This window comes from Puntigrus tetrazona, unplaced genomic scaffold (genome assembly GCF_018831695.1).
Source record: "Puntigrus tetrazona isolate hp1 unplaced genomic scaffold, ASM1883169v1 S000000130, whole genome shotgun sequence".
Taxonomy (NCBI): domain Eukaryota; kingdom Metazoa; phylum Chordata; class Actinopteri; order Cypriniformes; family Cyprinidae; genus Puntigrus; species Puntigrus tetrazona.
Genome location: NW_025047807.1, coordinates 1,000,339 through 1,013,560, shown reverse-complemented (window position 1 = coordinate 1,013,560; position 13,222 = coordinate 1,000,339). Strand labels below are relative to the sequence as shown.

The 13,222-nt window shown below is 36.6% G+C and overlaps 1 protein-coding gene across 1 annotated transcript in view; it reads left to right on the top strand.

The window, feature by feature from the left end:
* The window catches only part of myocd (myocardin), an 87,706-nt gene that overhangs the window by 42,142 nt on the left and 32,342 nt on the right, over positions 1–13,222 (top strand). The window contains 1 exon segment of the mRNA XM_043230047.1: positions 2,340–2,454. Within this exon segment, the coding sequence (XP_043085982.1) occupies positions 2,358–2,454 (97 nt within the window). The 5' untranslated portion in view covers positions 2,340–2,357.

Here is a 13,222-nt window from a genome sequence, read left to right as displayed (position 1 = left end):
AAGTGGGAGAAGTGAAAGATTAAAAATGACAGAGAAAAGAAAACACGCCGCATAAAACTGCCTTTAAATTAATTTATAAATGAAATTGTGTCATTCTTTTGTCATAGGAATTATGTTAGAAATTATATAAATATTAAACACACATAAACTGGCAAGATACTTTTAATGCTTTTGAAAGACATCTCTCTTCTCCTGCACTTATTTGATCTAAAGCAGGGTAAAATATATATATATAATAATATATAAATTATTCCTATGATCAAAGCTGTAGTCAGCATCAGTCACATGATCCTTCAGAATTCAGTCTAATATTCTGATTTGCGGCTCAAGAAACATTTCTGGTTATTATCGAAACCGCAATTCTATGTACATTAAAAATATTGCACAGAATGTGTACTATGATCGTTGCAACATATATAGTAATTTCAAGAAACCAAAACATTACTTATAAAATGTTCTGCCCCTACAGCACTAATTTAGTCAACCTGGTCTTATAAAAATACGTACCGCTGTGCATATTTTGTGCGACACCGTTTTTCCGCACATTACTGCATGTTTCGCTAAAAACAGAGGTTCAATACGTGTACATTTTTATTACGAATTTCAGAATTCAAATATCCATGGACAGGTTTAACTGTTTTGTCGAACCGTAGTTACATGGGATTTGAACCAGAGAACATCTCTGTACTCCGTGAGCTACCGAGGAAACCTACCGTCTATGAAAACACACGGATATGAAGCTGGAAATGTGTGACGCTAACGTTCGGCATCGGTTTTCAAACATCCCGGCATATTAATATTGCTTTGAAGTCAAAACACGATATTCAACAAGTAATTGTCTGAAATTTCCACTTTGTTAATCAAGCTCAGAGTTTTGCTGCCTCTAGTGTTCATTTCTTTTGGAAAATGTAGTGATATGTACTTGTTGGTACGTATTTCGCGTCTCGTTAAAGTGCACCCAGGTACGTTTCTGCCTTGAGACCAGACACTACTATGACATGCATCCCATGCATCACGATAGCCTTTAGTTCATCAGCGATGTTTTACTGCTGTACTGTCATTGACTCGCATTTAAACCCTCACCATTCATCCGTAAACGTTCGCATGCGACATAATGAGCAGGATTGCATCTGTGACGGAGGCTTTAAAGGGCTGCCCATCAGTTAAGAGTCTTTCTTCATTCTGTGTGGTTAGAGACCCTCGATCAAAAGTTTCTGTGTCCAAAATATTCATTAGTTATGGATCGGTTTGACCTCACGTTGGTGCAGGAATCGAAATGCAACCCATCTGAAAAAGTTCTTAACTTGTAAAAGATATTGGCGAGTTAGCATGACTAACCGGTTTTATTTGTAAAACATAAACCTAATACATCATGCACATCATTATACTCCACGATTCAAAAGGTTTTATCAGTGCCGTGGCTTTTTGGCTTGTCGAATGTGCAATAAATTGGCAGCGTGGCTTTGATAACATGACTATTTTTACAAGCCGTGACATTTTTAGGGAATTAATGTCCTTCAGACATTTAAGTGCTTTTGAAAACACAGTTTATTAAAGAAAACAGAGCTGTATGTTTGGAGTGCCCTATGCGGTTTGTTTCTGTAGATGGTGTATAAAGTCTTGGCTCGTGGAAGGGAAGCTGAAGGCCTCGTTTTTCACGAGGACGCGTTGTGGAGGCCCTCGAAGCTACTGGATTTAGAGCGTTTGTGTTTAAGGTCTGTCATTGTGAACTCTGTAAATGAATGTCATGGTGGAAGGAGAAGCATTTGTTGAGCTTTAAGTGAGCTTGTGCTTTATAAACAAACAGAAACGCTACGCTCGCTGCTCAATATCTGCTTGCTAAAACAGATTTGAAGGAAAATCAACAGCAAAAGGTCCCGTTTGTTTCAGAAACACATTCTGTGGCTTCGGTTCAAGGCTTTAGCTGCTTCTTACACTCTCAAAAATGAAGGTTTGCAGAGCTGTGCCGCAGAAGAACCATTTTTCTTAATGCGTGGAACATTTTAATGATCCCGATAATGAATCTTTGGTGGTTTCATGGATGTTACCATCAACATAAAACAGAACTGTTATTTTTAAGAGTGTGGAGACAAAGATAGTCCAGTAAATGGCTATGTTGAAGGTATAAACCTAAGATTTAAGCTAAATATCTCCTTTTTTTTCCATTCAAGACGCCGAGGTGAATAAACACTGACCGAATTAAAAATCTTTGAACATGTTTGTCATCTGAAAAGGTCTTGTAATGTTATGATCGACTTATGAGTCGGTTGTGTGAAAGCGAAATGATCCCTCACATGTTGAATATGACCGTGTTTTGATGTGTGTTTTGGCCTGGACAGACGGCAGCTGATTGGGCAATGAATGCAGTGAAGAGCAGTCAACAGACTCCAGATCATGAGTCCATCATGAGGAAGCCTGACCTTCATCCCTCCTCAAACACAGAGCACAAAAACGGTGAGTGCGTCAATAACACCAGAACAGAACTTGACATTTAATTTAGCATTATAAAGCTAAGAACACTTGCAAGTGTCTTGCAAGTTGCCATGTTAAACATCAGTCAATGGACGGCAGCTGTTATTATTTATCAGTCGCAATTCTCAAGTAATTGTGCAAAAGTAACATTGATTGTGTATGTATACTTGTACTTTAGTGTGACATTAAAATGCATGCAACAGATAGAATGAAGTTAGTCAAAATGTCAAATGCATTTCTACGGTGTGCAGAACTAATTCCAAATATTCTTGCTTTTATGCAATAATGAAAAATTTCAGAATGTCACGTTTTTACGCAATGAACATAATGTGAACTTAAAGCGAATGTTTATTTTGAGTGCCTTATTGCTTTATCAACATGCGCTGACAACATGAGTGACGTTTATAGTCATGAAATCAGAGACTCATTTGAGATGCATGCATGCAACATTTCGGCTGGTGACCCGGGATGGAGGTTAATGGCAGCCGTATATATCTCGAGTTCTCTCTGCACATCACAAATCTGTTTGCAAAACACAGCATCATACCTGCAGACAGACCCACGGAGTAACTGCAACAGTACAAAAGCACAAGGGGTCATTGATAACCTCATACCACTTTATGAAACGTTCTGACAAACCGTTTAATCATTTTCCTTCATTATCTCGAAATGCGAATGTTCCTCTTTAAGAAAAGCGTTTATTTTTGCCAATATACATACCAGGTAAATAGGTAAGTATGCAAAGCACGGCTCTGCCAAGAAACTCCCCTGGCCAGATAAAACAAGATTGTTTGAACATTTTATTAGAAGCAGCTGATGACTAATCCATGCTGAAATATCAGCGCGCTCCGCTTTTCCACTTCATAGTCTAATCAAACCAGCTTAAATGCCACTCGAATCACAAGGTTTAGAGATGAAAGTATTTGCGGAATGCCGCGATACAAACTGTATTTTTAGAATGATGGATCCCTGGACTCCCGGCTCGTTCTGAGAGCGAGAGAGAGACTCGGCTTCCCAGTTTTCCATGATGTCATGTGTGGCGTTTTGGTGAAAGCAAGAGAAGGTTTTGAGCCCTTCGGATGAGCCCGAGCGTCAACATTCGTTGTGCATTCGATTACATTGTTTGGGAGTTGTAGCAATGCTGTTAACAGAACGGCGCTGTTAATCCTGAAGCTCAGTTGCCACATGCAGACGTGGAGTGGAAACAGGCATTACATCACAGTTTGTCAAATACTGCAGCTATGCGGTCTTGTTAAACAAAAAGTAAGGCTTTTCAAGTGTGAAGCAGGCAACTTTTGGGCAGTTGTTTCGGGCAAATAACCGACACGCTCTTCAGCTCAAATGAAAATAAACACGTATGCATTCATGAAGACCATACGTGCATTCATCTAAAAACTAAAAATGGGGATAGTGTCATCTCAAAATCGAATAAAGAGTATGGAAACATCCTTTTGACTGATCCTGAGCTAACCTCTTTAAACCGTCACACGGATGCTGTGTGTGGATTTGTTTAGGATTAACGCACATCATCAGAGTTTCAGCAGTAAACTAAATACACAACACCTCACTAAAATAATAATCAATGTAAAGTGTTGAGGATCCACAGGATGGCATCATTCACACAGCAGCGGCCGCACATGCTAGCTTTGCTACAGAGATGACATGAAATATTATGTCGTTATTAAACTGCACGGCTAGCTTTGTTCCGTGGAATACAAAAAGAGATGTTTCGCAAAGTGTTCAAGCTGCTCTTCCATACAAAGTATATAAACGAATGGTGTCAAGTCTCAGGAATGACAAAAAGCACCATTTAAAAGGCATAATAGTCACTCGTACGACACGATGTTTTAAATCTTCTGAAAGCATTTAGTTACTTTTCGTGTGAGGTATAAAACAGAATGTGTAAGTAGTCATTTACTGAAATGCATGAGCTTGTTCTTCATTCATCTTTCATGGAATAGAACATTATGAACGTTGTGCCTCATTAGAATAGGTAACTGTTTTTCCCTCAATAAAAATCATTTGTTTCTCCTTAATTGTTGGTAAGGTAGTTGTTAAGTTTAGGTTTTGGGTAGCATTATGGATGTAGAATAAGGCATTATATATTATGTGCTTAATTATCAGTAATAAATGGCTAATATTCTAGTAATATGCATGCTAACAAGCAACTGATAGGTGTAACCATAATATAGTGTTACCATTTAAACATTTTTGTTTTTTTTCCGACCACACTGTCAGATATTTATTCTTGTTTTAAATTCAATGTTTTTTTTATGAAGCAATATTTTGATATTTTAAGACATTCTCAAGTAAATCCGTCTTGTTCTGGGAAAGTTTAGACATTTGAATTGGAAAAGCAAGACAAAAAGATAACACTTTAACAAAGTACATTAGTTAACTACTTTAGCTAACATGACCTATAGAATGAACATTAGTTAGTGTTAATTTCAACATTTACTTATGAATTATCAAAATCAATGCTTGTTAACAGTTACTGCATTCTGAATGAACACAAACTAACAGCGAACAACTGTGTCATCATTAACATGAATAAAGATGAATAATATGCAATAAATGTTTTGTTCATTGTTAGTTAATACATTAACTAACATTTAAATGATAAAACCTTAAAGGATGAACATCCCATTTTACACATAAGAGTTGTAAAGTGTTAACTATCCTTAACTTTTGTGTTAATTGTCCCCTCTAAGTGTTTTTTTTTCAGTTTCTGGTTTCCTTTGCACCGTTACTCTGGAGCTGAAGAAAGGCTTTTTATCAACAAACTGCATATGCTTCAGATCATCTCAAAGCGTGTCTGTCCACTGAAGTGCTACTGTTTACATTTTTTTTTTTTCTCCCATTAAACCATTGTTTGTTAGTTGATTTGTCAGCGAGTGCCGCTGCGGCCTAATAAAACAAAGTGGATTTTCGGTGTCGTCGTCAGGCTCGTTTGTCATTCCTCCGAGGAACAGTCTGACTGACGTCACGATCAAAGCGAGACCCGAGCGCTCGTGACGGGACCGAACACAGCATCAGCACCGTATTCCAAACACTCTCAGATCCACATTCTTTCCTCCCCGCTATATTTCATAACCCGCGGCGGCAAAACTCTTCCCTCCGCCGAGGAACGTTTTGTGCTTCGTGCAAACAATTAGAAGAGAGGAAGCGAACGAGGAACTTAGGTCGGTTCCTATCAAACGCGCCACCAATCACACGGCAACGTCTGGACGCGCATGACTGCGTTTGTTTCTGAAAAGGAGAGAAAAAAAGCGTTTGAAGTTGCTCGTAATTACTCTGCTCACCGCTGATTGGGCTTTCTGTAACGAATGAGTCAAATGGTTTTGATTTGTTTAGCATTTTTGACATAGCGATCGGATTATTATATTTTATTATAAATGGTTGAATAAGAATTAGAAGTCATTCGAAATTCAAATAATAAAATAGGAAAATAGTAGAAGAATAAAGAATGAGACTTTTGTATGGAAGCCTGGAATAAAAAATATGAATATTAACGTTTTATCTCATAATTCTGACTGTTATTTCTGGCAGCTTTTTTCCTCCCATTGGCTTTTTACTTTTTTCTCGGTTTGTGTCTTGCGGTTTGGCATTTATACCTCACAGATCTGCTTTAATATCTCATAATTTTACATTTATGTTTTAATTTTGAGTTCATATGCCACAATTCTGTTAATGCCTCATAATTCTGTGTTAATAGCTCACATAAACTCAAAACTATGTTAATAGTTCTGAGTTTATATTTCACGATACCCTGTAATTGTGGACTAATATATCTCATAATATCTCATTCTGAGTATCTCATCATTTTTTTGCATTTATATCTCGCTGTACTGAGTTTATATCTCACAGTTAGTGCATTAGTATCTTATAATTCTTTGTCAATATCTTGGAATTTATATCTTGTCATTTTTATTACAAGAATCAATTACGTAACTCTAAGTATATAACACTTTTTATATCTCATTATTCTCATAATATTTCTCATAATTACATCTCACAATTCTGAGTTTATGTCTTGCAATTATCTCTTTTATATCTAATAAATCTGCGTTTATATCTCAAATCTTTGAATATCTCAAAATAATGCGTCGATGTCTCATAATTTTTACTATACTCTCCCTTTTTTCTTAGGAACGCAAGAAAAAAAGGCAGAATTGGCTTACCTCATTACCTTTTTTTCATGTTTTATTCCATTGTCGAAATGGCTTCCATACTTTTTGTCTTGCATCGTACGTATGACTAAAGCCACCGGCATCGTAGAAGAGAATTACCAAGAAGGTCCAAGCAACATTTGCGGCTGAACTTCAAAGCTTTCTCTCGTTCTCATTGACCCAGATAATAGCGGTTGCTCCTCGCACCAGGAATGGATCGACTTTCCCTCTTTGTTTTATAGCCATTTCATGCGAACCCAAATTTGACTTGATGCTATCAGGGACGAGAAACAAAGCGGCGGACGGCTGGAGGGAGAGCCTCCGACAAAAGGCTTTTTGGCCCTTGTGTTCAAACCAACACCTGCTATAAAATACTTACTTTTACAATCTGGAATGGGTGGAAAGCTGCACTGGGAATCTTTCATGTGAATTCCATGCTGATTTTGTGGCAGCGACGGCTGAGAGATTATTATGCTCATCTGTTTGGAATTGCCGGTGAAGAAGGCTTGACAGTTCTTCTAAATGCACGGTTTTTTGTTCTAGAGCGTTTCCGTTGATCCTAAACATCCTGTTGTGTCCGTGTGTGTCGTACGATTTTGCCGATCCTCCCGAACCATTCGGGCCGAGATCGGGGGGGCGAAACAATGTCCTCAAACGGCGGATTTGTTTACTTTCGAACAGTCTCGCATCATTTATCAGCTAAGAAAACATAAAAAAAAAAATGCATCGGAAGGAACTGCCAAGACGGAGCTCTGATACCATCAGCATAAAATAAAAACAAAAATCTCGGGCGTTTTTCTGGTTAGGCGGCAGGTGGAATGCGCCGCGTTGCTCTCCAGCTTAACTTTCTGCACGAAATTGCTCGTATGAACTTGCATCGTTTCGTTCAACCTGCTAATGAGGATTAGTTGATGGATTATGCATTTCACCAAATGTTATCAAACCCTCATGCTCGTAAACGGACCCGAAGAATGACATTAGATAGAAAAAGCCATCATTTTTAACGGCAAATGAAGAATGTCGGCAGCTGTGTTTCTGCTTTTCCCCAGGAGTAATTGATATCACGTTGAGTTATATTAGAGTAAAACATTTTGATAACTATATGCTCTGGGGTTGAAAACATAACTCGGGCATCATTACTCAAATGTTTTGCACATATGGCAGTGTTCACCGTTGGTAGTTGATTTTTGTTGTAAGCTTTGAAATATTCATGGCCACGGCCAAGAGTTGTTCACCTATTAGGAATGTACAGTTGAAACTGGTTTGCAGCTAATATAAATACAGGCGCTGCTGCTAGAAAAAAAGCCCATCGCAGACTTGTCTCATAAACGCAGTCACTCGCGTGCCAAATCAGACGGATATGTGAGAGCATGAGCTTATAGCTCCGAAACGAATCGGTGACTCTTTGATTCACTGCAGAATGAATCGTGACCCGCACATGGCTCTAGAATTATCTGCTGCTCTTTTAATCAAATACTACAGTAGGCTTGTCCATTACAGAACTTATTTACTGCGTTCATGTTACTCGAATATGACTATCATTCATGTTTTTTGTCTTCGTTATAGCATGTATTGTACGCTTAGTCACTAATTAACATGGAGAAACTATGTTTAAATGGTCCTTTATGTTAAAAATATTACATTTTTGTGAGAAGCGATTTACTCATTTATTTCACCGTCTTTATTTTTCAATTGCTTCCAAAAATAAGCACAACTGCACTTAAATTAAAGATACAATCCATGAAAACAATAGCAATATTTAAAATGGGAAATAACTTAAAATACGCGAGAGAGTGGTTGGTAATATTTCGAATTTATTCAAATTTTTTGAACATTTTGAAATGTTGTTTTTATAACTTTTTTATTAGTTTATTTGTACATTTATTGCATTATTTTAGTTTTAGTTGTTTTATACATCGTTGCATTAAATAAAAATGAGAAACGTATAGGAAAAAAGGCATTTTATATTTTATTTTATTAAATATTAAATATTAAATTGTTCATTCGTTTAATTTCAAGTTTAAAAAAGGGTTTAGCTTTTCGTTTGGTTTTTATTTTAAACTTTATTAACAAGCCTAAAGAAGCCAAAGCAGTGAGGCATTAACACAGACAGAAAATGTTTTTTCTCCTCGGCACTCAAACTCAAGACCAGATTGAACAGTTTTTCGCTGATTACTGTGATGTTTCCTCAAAACGTTGAACAAGGTTAGTCCTGACTGCATTGTGTGTGTGCTGAAATAAAGGACATAAGACAGAGCCGGTGTTTACTGTATTGTCTTCGGCCCCGCTGGTTAGTTTAGTTACTTTAACCCACTCTGTGATCTAATGCAACTGTTTTAAAGCTAACATTTAGACGGAGCAGATCCAGGCAAATCCACAACACTATCAAATAGCCTAATTCTTTCAGTGTTTACAGCAGCTGATAAGAGCTTTTAGCTATATAACGTTCTCAGTCCTGCGCAGTCAAACCGGAAAACATGAGGTCATTGCATCCACGGCTCTATTTATAGCCGTTTAACGGCTGCATATTAAACAAAGCACTCAAGAAATTCAATTAAGAAAGCGCTGGGCCGCGCTGACCTGAAAACAACCCGCGAGCTGCTTTAGAAACGCCGCTCGGTGGCTAGCATGCGAGTGCAGCTTAAAGCGTGGATTTCGAGGTGGCAAAGATTAATGGGCACTTTCTTTTTCCAGGTGTTGTATTGTGGATACAAGAGATTTGGTTTGTGAATTTTACCAAGAGAGAAATCCTTTCCTTGGAAATGAAAACAGTAACACAATATACAGGCTTTACCCAGCTGAGCTGAGAGATGAAGCTTCATTCCTCGCTGCGGTCCCGCAGCATCTCCACACGGTTATGCTGACCCATCAAAACCACAGATCAGATCATATCAGAGACGCAAATAACCGTTATTTTGATAATCTGTCGTGTGACTACTATTTATAAAAATGAATGTGGCACAAAACTGATCGTTTTACGAGAACAAAATTAGGAATCGGTTCAAATCTGAGTTGTGATTTAACAATTAATCGGATTAATTTAATCAATTGGATACAAATTCAAATTTTTTAATAAAAAAATTATATAAAATAATTTTTTAATAAAGTCAAGAATCGGTTAAATTATTTCATAGATTAATTGGTAATTATTATTAAAATTATTTCAGAAAAATTAAGGTTGCAGTGGTAATTGCAATTATAATCTATTTAAAAAAATTAAAAAAAAATTAAATTAAACTTAGAATCAGGGCTGTTCTTAACTATCATTTAAGATAGTCGATTTATATTTTTTGATTGCATATACATTGCATATCTCCTGTATCAGTAGCCAGTGAAACCTACAGAAGCCCTCCACCTTCCCCAGCTCCACCTGCATAGACCTACTACAGAGTGATCATGTATGCTATGGGGGTTATCTCATATGTGCACAAGCGGTGTTTCTTACATGCTTTCAGCAGCATGTTGTATATTTATTGGCAGTAGCAATCATAGATATATGTATGTATGTAGTTGTTCTTCTGCTCTTCAGCAGGCCACTATACGTAAGCCATCAACCATATTTTAATGTTTAACAGAACAGGGTTACATTTTATTTTAATAGTCCACTTTAGACATTCCACCAACTATAAGTAACTCACAAAATAGACTGTTAGGGTAAGTTTAGAGGGTCAGCTGTCTGCCTGGAGGTGTTGAAAGATATCTATGGTAGCAAGTCTCGTTTCTTGCTCTGCCGCATAAGCAACGAAGCAGATCTATTCCGCCGAGACCAAACACATTTAAAGGCTTAGTTCGATCCCCCAAAATTAAAATGATTTCATTAATTATTTATTAATGGCACAGGTTTGTGACCACAAGCAGACGTTTCCTCGCAGGCCCAGCTCAAACGCTTGAGCTGCAGCCGTTTCCAAACATCTGAGAGCGAAATGCAAGCGAACCCAGGTATGTTTGGGAGTGACGGAGAACGTAACTTAGAAGCACATGTTAATTTGAAGGGAAGCATCTGGAGGAGATGATGATGATGATGATGATGAGGAGGAGGAGGAGGAACGCGAGCGTTGTGAGCGGCAAACACACTCGTTTAACACAAACAAAAGCCCACTAATGTGTTGCAGCTTTGCATCAACAGAAAAACAGCGCAACGTTTTACGACTTTATTAGCCAGCGTTTTAATTCATCTCGCTGCCAGCTCAGAGACTCTCAACACAATACGGGACTTTATTATTCAATAAAGCGGCAATATAACCCACTTTACTATTTCCTTCCCAACACGAGAACATGCGGTATCGCTATGATTTGTTGTTCTGCGGGAATCGCCGTGTCGGTGGTGGTCCTGCTTTTATAAAGCCAGCGGGAAGTGTTCGTTTCAATAGGAGCCAGAGGCTGCATTAATAGAGGAATAATTGGTAATGCTTCATTTGAAGCCCTCTCTCACAAAGGCCACGAAGAGCTTCACAACATCCCAATGAAGCCTGGAACCTGCTGATGTCAGCAGATAAAAATGTGATGCGAATGGCGTGAGATCGCATTGATATGATCTGTGTGTTGATAAAAGAACGTACTTCTGAAATACAATGGATTGAAAAAAAACATTGTAAAATACATTAGAAATTACATTGGTGCTAAAATGCTATTTTTATATTTGCAGCCATGTCATTTGTTATTATTCTTAAATTTTTCCATGTAGTTTTTATTACTTTTAAAATTCCACTGTAGTTCATATTTTTATATATATATATATATATATATATATATATATATATATATATATATATATATATATATATATATATATATATATATAATTTTTTTTTTTTTTTTTTTTTTTTATGATTTTATAAATCTGTATTAAACCTTTTTGAAGAAAACACTGCTCATCTTTTAACCTTAGTTTATATTTTACCTTTTCACTCACATTGAAAATCACATTTGCACACCATTTATGAATGGAGTAAAAAACGCTGAAACATTCTTTTAAGATTCCTTCAACTTCATACGAGGGTTATAACAGTTAACTAAAACTGAAACTAAAATTACCATAGATATATATTTTTTTAAATGTTGTTTTAAATAAAATAATAAATAAACAACAAAAAATAAGCTACTTACCAAAACAAAAAATGTAATTTATTTTTATCTCATGTGCTAAAATTACTAAAACTAAAGTATTTAAAAAAAAAACCAAAAATGCAATTACTAAAACTAGCTAAAATTACACTGCTTCATATTTTCGTTACATATATTGTACATTTTTATATGTTTGGCTATCTGGTTTTCTGCCGCCGCAATTAGATGTATGTGATTATTTGTGTTGGCTTTGCTTTTATTTTCTTTTAATACTTTTTCGTGTATTATTAGCTAAGTGAATATCTCATCAGATACAGGTTATGATGTGAGTAACGGCGGATCAGACTGTCATATGTGAACGTCTCTCACACAGGTCTGTGAGCGCTGAGCTGGATGTGGTATTCATTAAAGCGTAATGCGGTGAATCAATCAAACGCTGCCTTACATTTCTTTTGAAAGCTGCCTATCCCAAAAGCCAAAGCAAACACGGCAGATGGGGTCATATTTTTAAAGGTTTCCACTGACATACCAGCAGCTCTGGGAATCAGCTAGAACACAAACAACAAAATACCGCTTTCATATTGAAATTTCCGCAGGAGCCAATGTCTCTCAGCTCCGGAGAGATCAGACGTCTGTCTCATAACCAACCAACAGAAGCGTTTGACTAATTACACTGACGAACAAAACATCTTCGTCTGAGAACAATGCACTGTCTTTTCTGAATATGATGGAATGGAGCTTCTGTCCGTTTGAGTGACAGCACTGGCTCGTCCAATGGTGTGTGTTTGTGGGCGGGGCCAAGCAAACACAAAACGCTCCCATGTGGTTCGCATTTGGTTTTCTTTTGGAGAATCAAATAACAACGTTCTGGGAATGTTCTGTCACTTCTTTATTTGCAACCCAAAATGCTAAATGTTTTTTTTTTTTCCTGAAAATAACCTAAAGAGGGCCTTATCCAATTATTATGTTTAGCTTTTTAACATAATCTATACGAAATGTCCCACAGTACCAACTTTACATATCATCATAATATCCCCTCCAATTATTATATTATTCTTTATAAGGATACAGACAAATATTTGTAAAGAAATATACTGCTTTAGAACATCACAACAGTAATGTAAAATATATAATATTTTTATAGTTTTTATAACGATGATAACTAACCTTTTATAACCATAAACAATATTTTGCAGAATTTCATGATGAAACTTTGTACAGACAGTTGTAGAAATTAGATCAGTTAAAAAGTGTTATAATTATGATATTATTATTATCATCATTATGTATGCTCTATTAGAATAAATAGACACATTGATAAATCTGTTTTTTTTTTTTTTTTGTTTTTTTGCTAGTACAAGCTACAATACTAATATGCTCATGTTTTTAATTCTTCACCTTCAAATGTTCAAACCCTTAAGTTCTAACCTTTCAAACGGCGAAAGACTGTAAACTTCTGTCCACAAAAATGTTGGAAATGATGTGAATGTGTAAATAAATTAAACATCACACACAGC